The 22,290-nt window shown below is 47.2% G+C and overlaps 1 protein-coding gene and 1 pseudogene across 4 annotated transcripts; both read right to left on the bottom strand.

The window, feature by feature from the left end:
* Positions 1-1,225: 1,225 nt before the first annotated feature.
* On the bottom strand, positions 1,226-2,175 carry LOC113904398 (annotated as a pseudogene). The gene has a single exon (XR_003514504.1). The product of XR_003514504.1 is annotated as a heterogeneous nuclear ribonucleoprotein H3 pseudogene (transcript).
* An 11,536-nt stretch (positions 2,176-13,711) lies between these two features.
* Positions 13,712-18,173, bottom strand: TSPYL5 (TSPY like 5). Of its 3 annotated transcripts, none has more exons than XM_027561483.1 (2): positions 15,875-18,173; positions 13,712-14,582 (listed from the first exon to the last, which is right to left on the bottom strand). In XM_027561483.1, exon 1 carries the CDS (start codon positions 18,045-18,047, stop codon positions 16,806-16,808), a length of 1,242 nt encoding a protein of 413 aa, XP_027417284.1. In that variant the 5' UTR covers positions 18,048-18,173; the 3' UTR covers positions 13,712-14,582; positions 15,875-16,805. The 3 variants fall into 3 exon arrangements, with proteins under 3 accessions (XP_027417284.1, XP_027417286.1, XP_027417285.1); XM_027561485.1 differs by having other exon boundaries at positions 13,712-14,424; positions 15,841-18,147; XM_027561484.1 differs by having other exon boundaries at positions 13,712-14,424; positions 15,875-18,147.
* Between the last annotated feature and the right edge of the window lie 4,117 nt (positions 18,174-22,290).

The following is a 22,290-nucleotide window of genomic DNA, read 5'->3' as shown; positions in this document are numbered from 1 at the left end:
ATGGCATCTTGCATGCCGCCTGTAAAACACGTGTTTTACAGGACTTCGTACATGGCCCTTATCTGGGCCATGGGTATTTGGGTTAAATGTTGTTTCACGCCCAGTTTTCTCACCATTTGGGTCAAATCGGCATAGGTATACCATTTACTCACAGTAGCCAGGAGCCATCTGCATTCACGCACATGGTGCAGGTAGCAGCGTTAATCCATTCCATCAGGGTGTGTGTTTTTGATCAGGCCCCCTGCATGAGTTGCCCAGCGCTCTGCAACCTTTGTCTCAATGAGGGCTGAGTGGTTATAGATGCCAATCATTCATTTTTATCCCCAGAACAAATGATACCATCCACCCGTGTGTCCCAGAGTCACAAAAGCCATGCTGCCAAGGGTTCCCCTTGCTTTGGCTGAAACTGCTTACCCAAGTCAACCAACTCCACCTGAGTATGTGGTCAATATGCCATGAACTCAGTCACATTGGGGGCCCCTTGAGGATGCCCCGCTTGGGCCATAGGCTGCTCACGCTTCACTTTCTGCTGTACAATGGGCATCGCTGCCAAGCGGGGACCCGTGGTCTCACAGTGTTCCTCATCCTCATCCCTCATTACCTGCTAGTCCGAGGCACTGAGTTCCTCAGAGCCACACATCTCTCGCCACACATCTCATGCGTATACAATGCCCTAGCTCCTCCTCCTGTCTCTACCACTCATGCACTTGTGCAGCATCACGGAGGCCACTGTCCATGTTCACCTTCCAGACAACAAGAAAATCCACCCCATGGTGCCAGCAGCAGTACCCGCCGCTTTGTCCAGCAGATGGGAGCTCACTGCCTGTGACGCCTTCTCAAGACTATCAGGGGGCCAGTCCATCACCACCCAGTCTTCCACCAGGAAGACTTCAGCCACTGGGTACCACACACTACGTGGTGGCCACTGGCTTCCTCCATCCATCGGAGCTTCAGGCTCCTCTACCTACTGCATATCCTGCCCACTACACCCACTGCCTCACTGTTTACACTGTTCCCTGAACCCGGAGTAGGCAAGGCATGAGCAGGGAAGCTGGAAGAAAACTCAAGGAGCCGTAGAAACTGCAGACATGTTTATTCTTTCCGGGCTGGTGCAGCAGCCGTAATGCAATCATGCTGTATTCTCTTGTGGTTGACCCAGTGGACACAGCCATAACTCAGCCATAACACAGCCACAAGGGCTTTTCAGGTGGAGCTTATAAAACCATTTTAAGTCAAAGTATGCAACAAATAAAACCTACAGAAAACAGATTTTCCCATCACAATCTGTTGCTTTACCAAATAATATTTTGAAAACACATTCCTTCAGTCATTATAAAGTTCTTAAAATACAAAAGAAAGTAATTCTGTAAGAAAGTCTAGTAGACCAGATGCTGTTGTCAGGACTTTTGTATGTGTGGTTATGCTTTTAGTACATCCCACGCCATCCACCTCCACTCATGCCACCTTGCCCATAATAACTGCCACTGCCTCCACCACCACGGCCGTAACCACCCAAGCCATCAGGAGTACCATATCCTCCACTGTAATTGTTCCCCATTCCCATTCTTCCAACAGATCTATAGCCTCCCTGATTATCCATTCCATCTCTGCCGTAGCCTCCCATTCCAGAACCTCCCATTCCAGAGGCGCCTCCAGGAGTTGAATTCAAGAAAAGTTCTATGTATCGATGTTGCATGTTATTTTTATCTTTAGACATGGCAGCTACCGCATCTTCATGTGTCACAAACTCTACATCTGCTTCTCCTGTTGCTCTGCCATCAGCTCCAATATCAATATGTACTCGGATTGGATTTAGTGGTGAGAAGAAATTAGCAATATCATTTTCAGTTGCACGAAAAGGCAGTCCTCTCATATGTACAAAATGACCACCATGAAAACCCGAACTTGCATCACCAGCTCCACCATAACCATGTCCTCCCATACCTCTTCCATCTCTCATTCTGTCATCAAAGCCATCATTTCCATAGCCATAATTATTATAGCCACCATAGTCATCAAAACCTCCACAACCACCATCATATCCATCACCTCCTCGTCGCATTCTGTCATACATACTTCCACGCCCAGCTCCATAATAACCCCCTCTTCCTCCTATTGGTCTATCATATGGTCCTGGTCGCTGGACCGTGGCCAAGTGAGTACATCATTACATGCATGCACAGTGCTATGAGTGATCTCTGCTGTTACATAACCATGCAAAGTCATTGTTCACAGAACGTGGGGGTGAGGGTGAGAGGATGTGGGGTGAGAGAGCCTGACCACCGCCATCTTGGCTAATTTGCTCTTTCCCTGCAGTTAGCATGGGTCACCATGGCTCCAGCTCAACTAGGGCTGAGGAGCAGTTAAAATACCCAACAGGCTGGGGTAAGGTAACAAAACACTCCCCACTCTAATTACAACAGTCCCTGAAAAGAGAGCCTGAGAAATGCTACCCTGGGCATGACCCTCCCTACTCTCTCCAACCCCCAACAAAAAAGAGGCTGGAAAAAATAAAGTTAGCATCTCTGGGGTCGGCAGGGGGAGGGGTGTGCAGAATCACGTAACAAAGCCCCCAAAACAAAGGGGAGATGTCTCCCAGATGATGATCTTTCCAAAGTGAGTGGGCTACAAGGAAGGTTCTCCATCTGGAACTCTAAAGAAATGGGAGTCTGTATTCTGGATCATGGGCTTCCCAGGTGGCGCCACTACTGATAAAGAAGCTGCCTGCCAGTATAGGAGATGTAAGAGACATGGGTTCAATCCCTGGGTCGGGAAGATCCCCTGGAGCAGAGCCTTGCAACCACCTTCAGTATTCTTGCCTGGAAGATCCCATGGGCAGAGGATCCTGGCGGGCTACGGTTCATAGGATCGCACAAAGTCAGACACAACTGAAGTGACTTAACATGCACACGTTCTGGATCACCGTTTTTGGTTTAGAATGATAAACAATTCCTAACCAATTCATTATAGGGTCAACACAATTATCAGCAAAGTATGTGTTTGTGTTTATCTATTCAAAGGATTTCTCTAGGAACTGAGGCCAATTTGAGAAGACTGCCCTTCATCAGGGGCCAAATTAAAGTTTTGGCTGCAGCCATGGCATTTTTTTAAAGCATTATTCAAATGACTCTAATGTAACTGTTGAAATGAATGTTCATACTTAATTCGAATACTGTTTAGATCCACAGAGGGATTCCCTGGTGACTCTGACTGTAAAGAGTCTCCCTGCAATGCCGGAGACCCAGGTTCAGTCTCTGGGCCAGGAAGATCCCCTAGAGAAGGAAATGGCAACCCACTCCAGTATTCTTGCCTAGAAAATCCCATGGATGGAGGAGCCTGCAAGGCTACAATCCATGGGGTCACAAAGAGTTGGACACAACTGAGCAACTTCACTTTAAATGTTAGCCTTACACAGTAAAGCTACCAGGGCTGACGCTTAAATTTAAGATTGGTTCAGATCTCTTGCTAAAACACCAAATATTTTTTTCCAGGAAACCAGCAATATTGTGTTTAACACCTAAACATAATTTCCTTGGCCCCAAATATTCTCGAATCATTGAGAATTTTATGCGTTTTCTTTGGAAGGAAATAGCAAAAACCCAGCAGAAGATACAAAAATGAATCCTGCTCATTAAAACTAGTTTTTAAAGCACTTCCATCCAGTCATGAGTGAGACAAAGAAATCACAAAATACTTTTAGGAAGAACGTGCTGTAAAAAGGAACGAATTTGAGTCAATTCTAATGAGATGGATGAACCTAAAGCCTATTATACAAAGTAAAGTAAGTTGGAAAGAGAAAAACAAATATTGTATATTGACACACACACACACACAGAATCTAGAAAAATGGTACTGATGAACCTCTTTGCAGGGCAGCAGTGGAGATGCAGACACAGAGAACACACTTGCGGATACAGACGGGGAAGGAGAGGGTGCGACGAATTGAGAGAGCAGCACTGGTACATCACACTCCCGTATGTAACATGGATAGCCAGTGGGAAGTCGCTGTATAACACGCTGGTGCCCTGTGACATCCTGGAGGGGTAGGATGGGGATGGGCGTGGGAGGAAAGTTCAAGAGGAAGGGGACTTCTGTATGCCTAGGACTGATTCATGTTGACGTTTGGCAGAAACCAACACAACATTGCAAATCTATTATCCTTCAACTAAAAACAAATTTTTAAAAAAGAAGAATTTGCAAAATTATCCTCTCACCCAGACACCATTAAATCCTATGCTGGCTTTGGCTAAATTTTTGTTTCATGCTTTTATTTAACACTTCACTGTTATTTAACTCCTCCCCCATTTACATTATACAGTACATTGCACATCTATATCCCACAGTTCTTTCAACACATCGTGATACCTAACTCATGTCTCAGATCAGGGAAGGTACTAAATAAGCATGCTTTCCAGATCTATGAATAAACAGTGAATGTTGTCATTGTCCCAATTATTCTATTCTGGCTATGCCAGTGGTCACAGAGGCCGGTGAGACCTTGAGTACCATGTGACAAGTGCCCACCCAACAACCATGCTCCTTTCTTCCTTACAAGCTGTGTGCCCAGCCTCTGGGAACCAATCCTTTGGTTGGTTTAAGTCAATCATAGCAGTAACATTCCCCTTGGCCAGGAATTGGTCTAAGATGGAAGTACATGTATGTGAGACTCATGTCTGGCCAATGAGATGAATGAGATGTAAAGGAAAGTGCACTAGAGACTCCAGGAAAGATTTCCCTCTCCAGTTAAGACAGAGAGAGAGGGCTGTACAGGAGAATTTCCTGTTTGCTCCCGTGGCTACTTTTCTATTTTAGATACTATCTCTGAGAATATGATGCCTGGAAGTGAAGCAGCCATCTTGAGACCATGAGACAAGTGTGAAGACATAAAGTTCTCACTGAGTCCAAGCCAAAAATGTTAGAAGGATGGAAAGAGTCTGGGGACTTGATAAAATAACAGCGCAGCTAAACCAAGCATGGGATCGCTCGCCTGCAAATTCCTTTTTGTGAAAACAGTCACTGCTGTTATCCTTGGACCTCACTGGTCAAAGTTTCTGTTACTTACATTACAGTTGCATACATTACTTGCAGTTACAGAATACTGAAAGCATTCTATCTGATTCATATTACTCTCACTAAAATTTGGAGTAATTTTGTCTCATTTCTAAAAGGGGGAGAACATCTGTTTTGACACCAAAGGCACTCTCATCCGTCAAAATTCTGGCTGAGTAACCTGATAAAGCTTTTTAACTTTCAGAGCTTAGTATCATTAACTTAACGTGTAGATAATGCAGATTTCATAAGCTTACTATTACAAAAAGTAAAAAATAATTTGTACATAAGCCCCTCAGTCTGGTATGCAACAGGTATTCAATAAATGCTCACTACCTTGCTTCTTTTCCTTCCATATGATCCCTGTGTGGAGTAGAAGTTTCTGTGAATTTTTGTCAAGTCCAGCTCTTTGCAACTCCGTGGTCTGTAGCCTGCCAGGTTTCTCTGTCCATGGGATTTACCAGGCTAGAATACTGGAGTGGCTTGCCATTCCCTTTTCCAGGGAATCTTCCCAACCCAGAAATCAAACCTGGGTCTCCCGCATTGCAAGCAGATTCTTTACCACGTGAGCCACCAGAGAAGCCCATAGGGAAGCACACTCCTAGGGAAATGTCAAGAAAGAATGATTTCTCACCATTTTTCTCACTCAGAGACAAGAGCAGTGCTAGGAACGACCGTCTGTGAGGGAGGCTGCAGCTCAAAGACCGGCTTAAGACCAGCAGGCCCATCTACACTGCCCACACACAAACAAATCCCCTTGTTTCGTATCTGCGACACCCTTTTGTTGAGTCTGGTGCCTTCTGGGACTCAGCTTCCCTCAAACCATCCACTCAGGGCCTCAGTAGAGGCCCCTTCTTCTAAGCAGCTTCAGGCCAGGAGAGTCTGTTCCCCACAAGCAGCCCACAGCTGGGAGCCTCTGAAGCGCGGGCTCCAAGGCTCAGTTGGCAGTGTCCAGAGCGAGCGAGCATGCCCAGAAGCCTTGGGCACTATGGGCCTGCAGACAACAAGCAGGCCGTCGGCAGGCTGTGTTCCAAAGCTGGCTTCGGACACACACCTGGGCACACCCAGAACCCATGTCTCTCCTGTTCACACACCCAGAGATGGCCTCACACACACACACACACATGAACACACACCCTTCCCATCTGTGGTGAGTGGGCACCTTCAGGAGAGCTGGAAGCCTGCCTGCAGCCACACACCCTCCTCCCTCCTTTCCAAAGTCAGGAGACCCTGCAGACCCCAGCCTGAGAGGCAGGGCAGAGTGGTGGGTAGTTCCCTCAGCTTCAGGAATGATAACTTCCATGACACAGAGCATGTTCTTGGGCTCTTTTTATCTCACCTGGAAAATGCAGGTAATATGAACGGTTGCGAGAATGTGATAAAACGCCTTAGCACTGTGCTTAGCGTGTGATACGTGCTCAGCAGAATAGACTCAAGTGCCGGTGCCTATTTAGTAAGAGACGGTCTCCTCCCGCCAGAGGACAACTGTGCCAGGCACAGCCCATTCAACCACCACGGGAGCAGGCCAGAGCTCGTATAAGACTAGCACGACCCCGGCCCACACTCTTTGTCAAGCAACTCCTGTGCACACACACTTAGGATTCAACAGTGAGCAAAGAGCCTTGAGATCTTACAGTCCAGAGGAAGAGACAAACTCAGAGACAAACTCAGGACTTGTGATGAGTCCTGTGAAGGAAGAGAAGGAATACAGCGAGCAGTGAGGGGGAGGGAGAGCTGTTTTATCAGGGAGTCAGATAAGACCTTCTCCTGAGAGAACGCCGGGTGACCATGGAGGAGCTCAGTCCGAGGAGGGCTGGATGAGTCCATGGCGCCCACGCTGGAGGCAGAGCTGAGAGCAAAACGAGTTCTCAGGGCGGAAGACGAAGAGCTCCCATGTGACACACCCACCCCGACAGCCTCACCTCCTGAGGGACAAGCATCCGGGTCTGGCTCCTCCACCCCCAAAGTACTCTCAATGCTCTCCTAAGACATCTGGTACCACTGCACTAGGCCACGCAGCAGCAGGCTCTGAGGACCACAGGTGAGTTAGCATCTCAGAATTTAGGCTTCTTAATACTGAAACTCAAGGCCCCTCTCTATATCCACTCCCTGGATGCCACTGAGCAGCTCACTCTCTAGTCCAGGTGCTTTTCAATGACATCATTCTTTGGAGATTGACTTGGTTCTAACCCAATTTGTGAAAGTCATTTGAATTCAAAGGACCTCTTAGGAGATCTCAGACTTTATATACACATCCCCGGATAAAGAGAGAGAAAGCTCCAGGGAAAGTCATCACATGGGCTTAGCTTTCTCTTGTTTTCCATTAGAGACCTGTGTGCTATGGAAATTACTAAAGCACAGCATACCTGGTACATGTCCAACTTCCTGCTCACCTCCATCTTCCTACTTGATTTCCAATATGCTGTGAGAGTCGTTTGGTGCCATTTTTGCCTGAGGCTTTGTGTAGGTAATAGCTTCCTTTCCCCACCATCTTTTAATGCATTTGTATTAGGTTCATGCTCCTCCTTCTCTTGAAGTTATTCCCAATCTCTGCTCCTCGGTACTTCCAACCTCTCTGCAGTTTGTCATGAATTGTCAGGGACCATTCACTCGCTCACTTGTTCAGGACTGAATGAGCATCTACTGTGTGTAAGCCCTTGAGCTATTGGGAATGCCAAAATAAATAAGACATACTGCTAATTACTAATCTGCTGTCTCAAGGATCTTATAGTCTCCGGTGGAAGCAGACAGGTAAATGGGCAAGAACAAGTCACCCCATCAGGTACCGTGAATCAAAGTGTGAAGAAAATATGATGGAAATAAAAGGGAGGGATGCTTTCCACCTTGAAAGATTAAAAACTACAGCACGGACAAAAATATCTGAGCCCTATCTGAGCACCCAAGAGGAGCTGCGAGGGTGTTTTTCCAGCAAATGGTGTAGGCAAGTGTGCCGGGTGTGAAGAAACACTCTAGTGTCCCGAGAACTCACAGTGGTTCACGCTGGCTAAGGCGCCCACGGGAAAAGGGAGGAAATAAGGGACAAGGATGAGAGGAGTCTGCGGAAAGTGTGTTTGGAGCAAAATGGGAGTCAGCTGTGTAGCCAAAAGAAAGATGACCATAATTGATTGTAAAACATTAAATCCATAAAGTTCCACAAGTTCACAGACATAGTAAAGAGGAAAAAAAAAAAAAAAACATGCCCTTATCCGAAAACATTAGAGACTATTACTACACCAACTTCTGATTCTAAACACTGGAAGCTAAAGGGAATAAGTTAAGCATTTATCTGCCTTTCTAGAAGGAGGTAGATAGAGTTCATCACCAAATGATGAGGGTGAAGTTTTCTTTATAGAATATCAGCTAAGATAGGTAAAAGAACTGCCAAGATTAGAAAATCACTATTTGGGAACCCACAGATAAATAACTGATTTGGGCAAACATCATCAATGGCTGCTAAAACCTTGAGATGAAAAGTTTAACGGAAGAGGATATTCTTACAGTGATCAAGAACCATCTCAGAGAAGACCTGCTTAGAAGGGGAAATGCATCTTTACAAAGGAAAGATCTAGTGATCACCCACCTTAACCAAGAGACGACACTAACAGCGTGACAGTGAAACAGCCATGTGCCTTCTGAAGTGACACCTCGTTTATGCAATATCCTCACCAAATCCTCAGTTTTCAAGAATACAGGAGACAGAACGAAAAGTTAAATTACACCAAGAAGAAGCAATCAGACAAATCCAGAATGTGGGACAGCCTGTGAAACAACTGCCTAACATGTTTAGAAATTCCATGTTACGTCCAGGTGGGGCGAGGTTAGGAGAATGTGAGTGAATTTTTCTTGTTTTAAAAGGAATAAAAACAGCAAGATGCAATGCCTGAACATTATTATACCTTGATTTTAAACCTAATACTATAAAATAGAGCTTCCCGGGTGGCACTGGTGGTAAAGAACCTGCCTGCCAATGCAGGAGACTCAAGAGTCATGGGTTCGATTCCTGGGTTGGGAAGATCCCCTGGAGAAGGAAATGGCAACCCAATCCAGTATTCTTGCCTGGGAAATCCCATGGACAGAGGAGCCTGGCAGGCTACAGTCCTTGGGGTTGCAAAGAGTCAGACACGACTGAACACACACACACACACACACACACACACACACTAAAATAATCTTGGGAGCAATGGAGAAATCTAAATTTGGACTGGATACTAGACAGTATTCAGGAACTGTAACTTCCCACAGTCTGATAATGGATTTTTGATCATATAGGAGAATATCTTTATTTCTTATGAGGTTCATGCTGGGTATTTAGGGGTGAAACATCAAATTATTTTCAGACGGTTCAACAAAATACAAACATACACACATGAGTAAACAAATACGGCAAAATGTTAACATTCACTGAACTTAAATGGTATATGATGGGTGATCATTGTACTTTTCTATCAACTTTCATGTAAGTTTTCATAATAAAAAAGTTTGAAAGAAAAAAATGTAGGCTCAGATCATGAATGGCCTGTTTTAAGCTTCTTGGAAACTTGGACCTTACTCCTGAAGGCTGAATGGGTCACTGACAGGATCAAATTTACATCTCAGAAAGATTACTGGCTTGATGTGTTTACTGAACTAGCGTTTACTGACCACCTCTAGCTCAGTTGGTAAAGAATCCGCCTGTAATGCAGGAGACCCTGGTTCAATTTTTGGGTCGGGAAGATCCACTGGAGAAGGGATAGGCTACCCACTTCAGTATTCTTGGGCTTCCCTTGTAGCTCGGCTGGTAAAGAATCCGCCTGCAATGCGGGAGACCTGGATTCAATCCCTGGGTTGGGAAGATCCCCTGGAGAAGGGAAAGGCCACCCACTCCAGTATTCTGGCCTGGAGAATTCCAAGGACTATACCTATGGGGTCGCAAACAGCTGGAAACGACTGAGCGACTTTCACTTTTCACTTCACACCAAACGCTGAGAGAAGCCTGAGCTAAGTGCTGTGGGAGAGAGGAACACCAAAAAGGCATTGCTGGCTTGAAATACATTTACCATAAACAGAGGAGGCAAGACACAAAACAAGCTTTCTTGTCCTAAGAGGTGACTGGGGGAGCTGGGGAAAGCACAGGCGCATGCACCTCCAGGTAATATTAAGTGGTGTTCTGGGTCAGCAGCACGGCCATGTCACCGCAAAAAGGACGAATCTACAGGTGACTAAGATCTCCCGTCAATTCTAGCCCTTTGATCTCTTATTCCCTGGAGGCAGAACCCCACTCTCATGAGAGATGCTAAAAAATGCTAATTTCCTTGAAGCAGAGTTGTGGGAGTGTCTCATTTCTGACTCAGGTCCCTTGAAATCCACCAGACACTATAGGCAAAGATTTTCTTCCCTGATGACAGAGACATGGGAGAAGACCCCTTCTTCTTCCCGTCTGTCTGTAAGTGCAGCTGGGTGAGACTGTGGTGCTTGGAGTTAGGGAACCCCGAAGGGAAACCCAAGAGAAGCGAAGCAGACAAGGGGACCCAGAGTCCTGATATCATTGTGCTACTGAAGCAAGCCTGTGACTTCCTATCACCCAACTTTTTGTTACAGAACTTCTCATTACCCTTTTTTCCAATACATTCATATTCGAGTATTGATACTTAGAGCCCCAAACCTCCCACTCAGCCTCCATCTGCAGCCATGTGTGTCTGGAACCAGTCCTGACTCTGGAACAGAGCAGTGAGAGGAAGCCCTGGCCACATTCTGAGTCGCTCAAGTCATCAAGTCACTGCCCCTCGTCGAGCTCCAGCAGCTGTGGACAATCAGGAAGGTTCACATTCACATGTCAGCTCCGATGGATGGGTGGTGACGGATGTGCTGTGCTGAGGGTTCTGATGCTTTGAGTGAAGGGTTAAATATAGGTTCTGCGTGAAGAAGCACCTCCAGTCCCGTGCCAGACGACTGCGGGCCTCAGGTTTACCCACACATGTTCAGAAGGTGTTTGGAAGCAGGAGCCCTGAGTTTGAGCCCCAACTCTATTGCCTACCGGCTCTGTGATTTTGGTCATTTAATCTCTTCGAGCCATCTTATGGGATAATGAGATGATGAGAGTGACTGTGTTTTGTAAACCATGAAGTGTCACACATAGAAGTTATCTCATCTTATATTTGTCAAACCTCAGCTCAGGACCAGCTTGACACGAGGCAGGGAGAGGAGGAACGAATTCAAGTTTCCAGCCTTGGACAGTCCGTAACTGAACACCTGACCAGATGGTACCAGACCTAGGGTACGGAAGCAGGACTAACACGAGGTCGGAGTTTCAGATGAAAGTGACTCGGCAGAAGTGAGCTGTGAGCCTGACTGGTGAAATGTAGCTGGAGAAGATTCCAAAAGCAGAGATGAAGACGCTAAGGACAGAGACAGAAACCACAGACCGGAGATGGAATCTCTGGGTTTTGTTTTTTCACTGCCTCCATACTGGGGGGATATGGCTCCACCCAGCAGTACCAGCAGCTCCCCGAGGCCAAGGACCTCAAGGGATGAGAGTGTGGAAGGAGTTTCCAAAATCTTCAGAGGGCAAAGGAGGGGGGAAGACCCCTCCCTCGGTGAGGCCACCCCAAGCAGGGTACCTCCTTCCCTGTAGCAAATCAGTGCAGTGGACCAGAGGGGGCGCCCACGTGTGAGGGGAGACAGAAGTTGAGAGAGACTTTGGGTAAGCTACAGGTACTAAGACGCTTCTTTTCTTCTCCCTGCTCCCCTGTGGCATAGCACAAACCCACTACATTCCAGAAAAGCCCAGCACGTAAGAAGAAATCAAGTCTTTAGCAATAAAACTGAGTGAGAAAGGGGCAAGGGACTCCTAGCATAACAAGAATTACTCCGAGAAGCCCTCACTCTCCAGGTTATTAAAAGTCCAAACTGCCTTGTGAAGTCAGACCTACAGGCCAGAGTGAAAAGAGGTTTCCTTTAGCTACCCCCATGTGGATCTGACACCCTCATCGGGCCCATGTAGGAAAAGGGAAAAAAAGGACTGACAATTTCAGGCAAAACCTAGAGGAGGCTGAAACACGGAACGAGGGGCAGAATTCAAAGCTGTATTTGTCCATGGCTGTATTTCTAATTCTGCAACAGACTGACACACACAGGAGGCAATGAGTGAGTAAGACCAGGGGCAGTAGGGGGATGAAACCATCAGATGGGCTCTGCAAGGGACTGAAGGGAGGGCTGTGGAAGGGGGCTTGGGGAAGTGCAGGCTCTGAGCCTCTGAAGAAGCAAGTATGTGAGCTTGAATTGGGCAGACGGCCGTCCCAGTTCGCAGCCCCAGAGGACTCTGCATGGGTCCCAAGAGGACGCTCATGCCTGGAAAGGCTGCTCACACCTGGAGAGGCTGCCCCCGGGACCCTTCTGCACTCCACCTACCACTAAGAGCGAGGCTCTGGGTGTTCGATTTTTTTTAGTTGAAAATATTCAAAATTGGGAGATTCTGATTCTTGCCACTTTTTTGAAGATGCAGCAACACCAGGCCTGCGGTGCCCCAAGTAAATGCCCTGGCACTGCAACACAGCTGCCCCAGCTACACACAGCCCCGACTTCCTCCCACTTCCCCCACACACACAGAGAGCTAAGACCTCGAAGAGACAGCAGGCAGACAGTCAAGGACAGAGACCTCAGCAGAAACTAGCCCTGCCGTCACCTTGATCTCAGGAATCTAGCCACCAGAACTGGAAGTCAACTTCTGTTGTTTAAACCACTTGATCTGTGGTACTTCATTACGGAAGCCCTAATGAACTAACACATAACATCCTTATAAAGCAAATATGGCCCACTTCACAAATTTAATTACCAGCCTAGCCCAAAGGCATTTGAATATAAACTGTTTTAAATTCATTCTTTCATTCAGTATTTGAGCACCTGAACACTGCACATTTGTTGATTCATGCCCAACATCATACAAACTAAATTTTATTTTGTTAACAGCTCACTTCTGTGCTTTATGTGGCATTTGGTTTGTCTGCTGCTGATCCTCCTGATTTTGGGGAAATGGTCCTTGTTATGAATCTATTAAGAACAGCATCAGAAACTTTAGTTGTCAATGATGGCTAGACATCAGAATCACCTGCGATGTGTTCAGAATAAACACCCACAACTGGACCGATCCCTTTCCCCACTCTGATTCAGTTGCTATTTGTGAGCTCTGCCAGTGTGTATATTTAAGCTTCCCACATAATTCTGACGTGCAGCCAAGACTGAGTGTTGTTACTCTAGTTTGAAAGGTCCTTGAAGACACCTCCTTTGCTACTCCAAGTACAGTTCACAAGCCGCCAGCACCAGCATCACCTGGAAGTTTGTTAGAAACGCAGAGTCTCAACTTCTACTCCAGACGGCTACATCAGAATTCATATTTTAACAGGATTCCCCACATGATTCAGAGGAACTCTAAAATTTGAGAAGCTTTGGCTTTGCACTAGAATCACTTGGAAAGCTTGCTAAAAACAAGACTGCATGGCTTCTTCCCAGAACCACAGGATCTCAATCTCTGATAAGGGCTTGGAAATCAGAATTTTATATATTGTTATAGAGCTAGTCACACAAGGGCCTGAGGCTTAGGAATCACTCATGTATGCCACAGTATACATGCCGTCGACTACCCAGCCTCTGCTTAACCTTCCAATTCTTTTTTAAAAATAATAAAATATAATAGAGATACAAGCTTTTATTGTTTCCATCACACATGCAAGCTTACAACTGTTTATACTGTTTCAGAACAGAGAAATAATTGCATTATTACCAGAGTGCCAAATTACCAAGTAAGACAACCGGTTACTGATTACTTTGGGGAGGTTATTTTCACAGAACACAGAAACAATTTCCAAATTATACTTTACTTTCAAGTTCAGAGTTATATCATGAGACCAGGACACGCTGATAATTGTAATAGTCACACAAAGTCTCCGTCTTAGAGGGGAAAAAAAGACTGTTATTCTGGTGAAAGGTCTCAAGTAAGCACCTTATCAAAGACTGAAAGATAAGTCTTTGAAAGAGTTTACAACAGAGCAGTCTCTCTTTCCTCTTGTGGACACAGGGAAAAGGCAGCTTCATCACTTTCTAAGACTTCTTGTCAACTCTGAAGACTTTTGTTTCTAAGGCCCATCTCTGGAACGTCATTAGTTAACATGAAAAGCAAAAGGCAGATCTGATACGGTAGTGAGAGTGCAGCCCACCACGATCACCACCAGCAGAGTGTCTCAGTCTCCCAAAGTGGTCCCAGTTGAATTGGCACAGTGTCTTGGACTTTCGATCAACAATACAGGCAGGGAGATGGAGATGCAGATGAAACTGGGTTGACCATAACTGATAAATGATGTAGCTAGGTGACGGCACACGAGGTCTCTCCATTTCTGTGCATGTCTGAAAATGTCCATAATAGAGGAAAAAGCTTTAAAAAAAAAAAAAAAAGCCAACCTATACAGCTCTATTTTCCCATTAGGCAAAAAATGGGGAAAATGATAAGATTTACTCAAACAAAATAAGTAGCACATAATCTTCTACAAAACACAGGGCCACACCTAGAAAAGAGAAAGAATCCAAAGTAATGTTATTCAGACGGTTTTTGTGATTTATAAAATCTACCAAAAATGAAAGATTTTTGGACAAAAGTTTGGGCATACCCTCGCCTCAGCAAAACACTTGCCCACTGCCCTTTAATTCTCCTGTCCCTGCCCTAGGGAAGGCTCCTTCCCGTCCCTTCTATCTCTGAGAGATAGCTATACTCTCCTGGAGGATCCTCAAGCCACTTCGAGCTGCTTTGCCAAGCCCTCTCCACACCAGGCTTATTCCCGCTCTAGGTTTTTGCCCCAGCTCGCCTGCCCCAAACACCCTCTTGACAGCTCTTGAGGCAAGACTTCCCTAGCCCATGGGAAACTCAGAAGGAGGTCTTCCGTAAGGAGAGAGAGATTAGGGTGAAGGCAAGGACACACACCCTCAGTACTTACCCCACCCTGAGGGATGAGGGGGAAAGAGGGCACAGATGAGCCTAGGCAGGAAGGGCACAGCTCAGCTTTTACACCCGCTGGAAATGAGCCCTGGAGATTCAGAAAAGGCACTCCCCCTTCCCCTGTCCCCACGCCCCAGGGCAGCCTTGGGATCCCCCATACTGAAGGCTACAGTCTACTCCCAAGGGTATGTGAAGGTAGAAGCCTAGAGAAAAGGAAGAAACCTCACTGCTGAGGGTGAGAGCTGGGGGATGAGAGACGCTTGCCCAAAGGGAACAGAAGGCAGCCAGGCCTTAGGAGGCAGAGAACAAGGCCAAAGCAGGAGTGACCCTGGTCCCCAGCACTGCTGCCCGGGGTGGCCGTTCTAGCAGATGCGCTGCATGTGAGGAATCTCCATGTCAGAATTACAGAGGGACCCGGAAGGCGGGAGGGAGCAGGACATGACCGCAGACCCACCTGGCTTCTGGCTTCCTCTACCCTATTCCAGCCCAGGGTGTGCCTGTGTTTAACAAGGCCCCAGCCAACTCGCTAGCTGTACGCAGAAAACCCTGGTTTCACAACTGTTTTGTTTTCTCTCTCTGTTTTCTCTTTCAGAAGTACCACTACTGAAACCAAAAAAAAGAAAGAAAGAGAGGAGTGGGGGACAAGCACAGGGACAGAGGGAAGAAGGAAGAGAGGGTAAGGGAACAGAAAGAGGATTGAGGAAGGAGGTGTACAGGCGTGAGCTGAAGTAGACACAGGCCCACAGATCAGAAATCTCCCTTCCCCAGCAACCCCACTATAGCATTCCGGTTACGTGTGAGGCAGGGATGGGGGGAGTGGATAAAGGTACCTAGATGTTAAGTGAGTCCGGTCGCCACCCTCACCTGGAGCCACAGCTTGACGACAGTGAGCACATGTCCACACGTACCAGCCTGCCCATCAGTCCAGCAGCCAGCAGGGTTCCTGGAAGGCTGGAGAGGGTAGGTGTGTGTCTCATGCACCGGCAGAGGGCCTGTGTCCACAGGTAGTTCTCGAGGTCCTTGTTGCCCAGGAAGCCAATTGGGGCCAACTGGCAACCTAGACAAAACTCAATGGCCTGACAGTGATGAGGTATGGTGCAGACCTTGACAAAGGTTTACCACGAAGAAAGGCCCAGAGGCAGGAAGAGATGCAGAACAGTACAAAACCCACAGCAAACTGCTTCTCACCCTGAACCTCAACCCGTTGTCTAGGAGGGCAGCATGGGTCCCTGGCCAAAGCCAGAGATCCTGCAGGTGGCACCTTGGCTGGTGACCCCAGAGCCAAGAGACAATCAGTTTTGGCTGATGGCCAATGCCACATGCACTAGCTTCATTCTGCAGTGGCCACCAAAAAGCTTGCCACAGATGGCATGCATGGCTGGCATGAACTCGAAGCCCAGCAAGTCACCAGTCCTGAAGTAGCAGAGCTTAGGATGCGCTGGTCCTCCTGCTGATTGACTCACGAGTGTCCATGTGAAAGCCAGGTGGGAAACGCCAGAGCCAAGAACAGGGTCCAAGCAATGTAGAGAGAGGCAACACACGCTGGAATCAAGTGAGTTTAACATATGAACAGGAGGGGCGAGATCACAAAACGTATGATACTAATGTAGAGAAAGCAAGAACGTCACGGGAGGCAAAAGAACATGATCATAAACGCCATATTCTTGAAACCGAAGTCCAACAGGAATAGTGTGCAGAGGCCAACACGAAGAGAAGGCAGACAGCCAAACACCCAAGGCCAGCCGGGCACGGGGGCCAGTAGGAGGTAGGACGCAGGACGCAGACTTGAGCACGATCAGTTGGACTTGTTTACCCCAGGTTCCGGGGTCTCCCCTGGCGGCCTCGCAGGACCCGGCCTGCCCTCCTTTCCTTTCTCTGCACGGGCCCCTTCACTCATCAGGTAGTACTGTAAGGGATTGGGCCACAATTCCTCGTTGATTATCTCCACAATCTTGTCAGACTCGATGGAGCTGTGGTTTGAAAACCACCCAAAGAAGCTCCGGCTGTTGTCGGGGTTCCCCTGGCTAAGGGTCTGGAGGTCGTGCCCGGGGAGCCACTGGATTGGAGTGGAACGAGACACCACCTGACCCGAAGGGCCGCACCCGTATTCCTTGATGAGCACCTTATTTTGGAAATAGGGGTTGCGCCCGAAATAGAACTTGATTTTGTAGCCCAGTCTCGCCAGGCCAAGCTCTTCCACCTCCAAGCTATTCAAGAAGCTGAGGACCTCTTTATCCTGGTTATTCAGGAAGGACGAGAGCTGGGGGTGGTTCTGAAAGGCCTGCCCCCAGAAGCCTGGAATATTCTGGATAAGGAGGTTCCTGCGCTCTAGGTGGTGCAGCCGCAACTGCCCAAACTTGCGGGAGAGCCGCAGGTAGGCCCGGTCCGCCTGGGCGTTCATGGTCTCCAGCTTCAGCTGGACGTTCTCCAGCGTATCCATGCTGCCCTCTGTCGCCGGGGGCCCTGACCCCGCGTTCTCCACCTTCTCCTCGCCCACGGGGACGGAGGCGGCCTCCGCCGCGGGCCCTTTCTTTGGCTTCCCACCGGCCAAGGCCGCAGACCCCCTTCCCACCGCACTACAGGTATCTGGGGCCTTCTTCGCGGCGGGGCCTCGCCGGCTTCCGACGCGGGGCCCGTTTCTCGGCCTCGCCACGGTGCCCACGGTTCCCACGAAGACGGTGTCACTCACCAGGCGCTCCGGGAAGGATGTGGCCTTGACCAGGCAGGGCCTGGTCACCGCCTGCCCGCGAGTCCCCGCCGCCCGGGCCCGGAGCGCGAGGCCACAATCTAGGGGCAGCCGGCAGGCAGCCTCTTCCCCGGGCCGGCGGGGCGGCGCCGGCGCAGCGCCTTCCGGGCCACCCCAAACCGCGCCAGCCTGCACCTGTGCCGCCTTGGTCTCCTCCCCGAGCCTCTGGCACTCTGGAGGGTCCGGGTCGCGTGGGGCGTCGTCAGGCGCGGCGCGGACTCGGCCTTTGGCGCGGCTCTTGCCACGGCCTTTGGCGCGGGAGGACCTTCTCCCCTTACTCCGGCCGCTCATGGCGGCTGCCGACTAGACCTCAAAGCGGCGATACGACCCCGTGGCCCCCCTGGCGCCGGCTCGCGGCCCTACAGAGTGGGGCGCTCCATGGCAACCGCCGACGTCACGACGGCACGACTGTACCGTCGCGCGAGGACGGGATGCACCCGCTGATTGGTTCCGCCGCCGCAGCTGCGCAAGAGCCGCCGCCCCTCGCGGGCGCCCCCACCCCTCTATTTCACCCCTCAACTCACTCACAGGTTACAGAGGGATGTGCTTCCGTTTCCTTTTTTTTTTTTTTTTTTTTGGTCTTCCAAAAAAAAGACTTTCCCCTTTGGTCTCAGGTGTGCCCTCAGGGTCCTCTTCTACAAGATACCCTCAAGACAGTCATCATTATCAGTACCCCCATCATATGCTTTCTAAACTAACTATCTAAAGTTCCTGCCATTATCTACTGTAACAACTGCCATGATGAACCTGCTCCTGGTCTGTCTCATCTTTGAAAGACTTTGCTGAGGGATGTGCCCTGGTACTTTTAACTCCAGGGACTTTAAAGGTAAGTACCGTAATGCCAGGCCACAAAGCGATGTGACGTGTGGTTGGATTTTAACAGTAATTATAAAACTAATAGCAACTAGTATTTTATGAGTATCATTATATCAGGCACTTTTCTACATGCCTCATATGCCTTTTCTCAATGTATGAAGGAGGTATCCTTATCATTCTCATTTTCCAGGTGAGATAACTATGGTTCAGAGATGCCAAGGAACATTCTTGGCATAACACAGTAAGGCGTGGAAGCATAATTCTAACCCAAGTCTGTGTGACTCATAACCTTTGTTTTATATTCACAAGTGTCTAGTCCTTCCAGGCCTGTTCAGCTGTAAATTACTTCATTAGTTTTTATGAAAGTCAGACTCAGGACTTCCCTAGTTGTCCAATGGTTGGTACTCAGCTTCCACTGCAAAATGCAAGGGTTCAGTCCCTGGTGAGGAAGCTAAGATCTCACTAGCTGCACTGCACAGGGGGAAAAACAAAGTTCAACCTTACCTTTTGCACCAGCATCAGCTGAGCACCTCTTCGTCCCAGGACCATCACCCAAATCCTCTAGCTGCCTCAGGCCTAGTTTATAGAGTCAGGCTATCATTCAAGATATAGGACCAGGAGTGAAGGCTACAAGTCAGAATTACTTGCTATAATTGGAGTAAGACAGGAATGTGTTCAGAGAACTATTATCATTCAAGGAGTAGAGCAGGGCTTCCCAGGTGAAGGTTTAGAAGCAGAGCCCCCATAGTGGCAGTAAGGAGGCCCTAGAAACTTCTTAGACCCTGCATGGAAACAGCCAAACAACATATCTCATATTCCCAAGAGAGCTCTCGACCATACCTTTACTAGCCAGGTGAAAGGACATGAAATAGTGAGTCCACTGACAAGGTTATGACCAGTATGAAAGCTTTCAGGATGTCCTTTTAAGCTCAAAGGGAACAAGAAGGCCCTTGCAACCAACCAATGGAGGAGAAAGCCTCAAAGCCCATTGGTTCTTCACTCTCATTAGTCAATGTGGGGTTGTCGACTGGCAGTCTGGCATTACCTGCAAGCTCGTTAAAAATGCAGAATTTTAGGCCCCCCTCAGACCTCCTAATTTAAAATTTGACTTTTAACAAGATCTCAATTAGATTGTTTCCACATTCAAATTGAAGTACAGGAGACAAGGAATAAGAGGAATTGTTTTGATACAGGTGGACTTCCCAAATGGTGCTAGTCATATAAAGAACCCACCTGCCAATGCAGGAGAGGTAAGAGATGCCCATATGACTCCTGAGTCAGGAAGATCCCCATGTCCCTAGAGAAGGACATGGCATCCCACTCCAGTATTCCTGTCTGTAGAATCCCATGGACAGGGGAACCTGGCGGATTACAGTCCATGAGGGTTGCAAAGAGTTACACACAACTAAAGCAACTTAGCACAGCTCAGGGCCTTACTTTAAACCAGCCTAATACAAGTGACTGCTATCTCTCTCAGAGGCTTTTCAGTAGCTTACAAGGCTGTCCATGATTTGTTCGGTTCCCTCCCTGCCACTACCCAGCTTACCTCTCTGACCATATCCTCTTGTCTCTCCCACCCACTTCCAACTACAGTGGCCTACCTTCTGTTCTTCAGACTCACTAAGTAGGCTTCTGCCTCAGGGCATTGGCACTGGCTCTTTGCCCAGGTAGGTTCAACTCCCTTGGCTGGCTCCCTTCACACTTTGCTTAAATGTAACCTTGTCAACGACTGTCCTATTTAAAATTGACACCCAGCCCCATCCTTCTAACTCTGCACTACTTTTTTTTTATTCCTTAGCACTTGACTTGGTAGCCCTTCCCTTCTCTAGAGGATCTTCCCACTCCAGGGATTGAACCTGGGTCTCCTGCATCTCAAGTGGATTCTTCACCGTCTGAGCCACCAGAGAAACCCATAACACACTATACCAACTCTTTATTATGTTCATTATTTAACTGCCTCTCCTCTCTAGAATGTCAGCTCCATCAGGGCAAGGATTTTTGTTTTGTTCACATGTGACTACAACAGTGTCTGATGTCTGATAACATGAAAAACACTCAATAAATGTTGAGTGAAAGAACCAGTCAAAGCAGAGTTTTTAAAAGTGAGTTTATAAATTGATTTTTAATTTACTCTGAAATCAGAATATCCCTTTTTTCCCCACAGAAGCAATTTTATAGGTGCAGGTTATGTATTTAAATCAATACATGGAGATCTATTAAGCTGATAATTTAGCTTTAGAAAGCATCTTTTGATATGGGCACCATTCAGGGCAGTCTTAGGTAAAAATCTAGAGTGATGCTTTAAAAATTAAGTTAGGGGAATTAATATTTAACTTAAAAGGGATTAAGCCAAGAATCACCTTACATCTTGTTGAAGGCCCTTTCATAATCTCTTCTTCCCAAGGCCTTCCATCATCATTTCAGAGCACATATAAGCAGCCCTCCATCTCACAGAGAGGTTGTTAACTGTAATACCTTCCTTTGGCAATTAGACATGCAGTTTTATGCCAGTTCTTATACAGAATTACCTCTTAAACCAGATAACCACAGTCCGGAATTCTCTGTAAATCTCGGCAGGGAGTCGGGGGGCAGGGTGGGATCAGCTGAAGTCATCACCATCCCTGTACAAACTGCAGAAATTGATGGATTGGCTCACTTTTCAGAGCACTAACAGTTGGACCAACCTCCGTTGTCAAGAGCCTTAATCCAGCATTAACATCTGCATCATAACGCTCACCCATGGCTAAACCACTGCAGGATTAATGTAGGCGGACCACTGCAGCAGTGTTTATTATACAGTCTGCTTGAGCCTTTCATCATGTCAAAGAGATAAGCATTGGATAAAGGGAAGCGAATGTGAAACTGACACCTTATATACACTTCTCTGTGCCTTGAGAAGCTGGTCTGTGCTACTGAACTAAACTGTTGGTTTTCTTCTCAGGCATTAATAGTTAATTTATATGACACCGCATCTTGGGTTTCCAGTTAGACAGTAGACTATGTAAGGGTAGAGACCGTGTCTCCTTTTTTATCCCTCAAAGCACCTAGCGTGGCCCTTACACATACTAGTAATTATAACACAATTTCACCTTTATTTTGCATTTTATCCAGTACCATGTTCCAATTCACTGAATCCCTACACCACTGCATTGGGCAGACAGTTATTTCTCCCATCTTAGAGCTGAGGTTACTGCTGTACAAAAAGATCCTGGACCTTGCCCAAGGTCACGCAGCTAATAAATGGTCTTAGCCCAAGCAATCCAACTCCTGCACCCACGCTCTTAGCCACTAATCTGTGATGTAAAATTATGGCTTAATAGATTGAAATATCAGACTCTCTCTAGTGGGTAAAGATACCTTTTAATTTTCAAATATATATATTTAATATAGTTATATATGCACGTGTCTTCGTATACACCTACAAATATGTATAAACTGAAATATATATATGTTAGTTGTGAATCATTTTCTATGGTGTGTATATGTGGAATGATGATGCTGAAGAGAAGTGAGTTTCATTTCAGCAGCCCACGTTGGGAATAAAACATCTTCATTTGCACTGCATTTGTGAAAATCATTCTATGAATGTTATGAAAGCAATACAAATTTACTGTCATGAACTCAGACCTGGAAGTATTTTCACCTCTCCCCAATAACTAGTCTTCACTGTTGTTCTCTGAAAATTGTACTTCCTCCGTTCCTTTTAAGGTCTGATTTC

Source organism: Bos indicus x Bos taurus, chromosome 14 (genome assembly GCF_003369695.1).
Source record: "Bos indicus x Bos taurus breed Angus x Brahman F1 hybrid chromosome 14, Bos_hybrid_MaternalHap_v2.0, whole genome shotgun sequence".
Taxonomy (NCBI): domain Eukaryota; kingdom Metazoa; phylum Chordata; class Mammalia; order Artiodactyla; family Bovidae; genus Bos; species Bos indicus x Bos taurus.
Note: the sequence above shows the minus strand (reverse complement) of the source record. Positions and strands in the feature narration are given on the sequence as shown.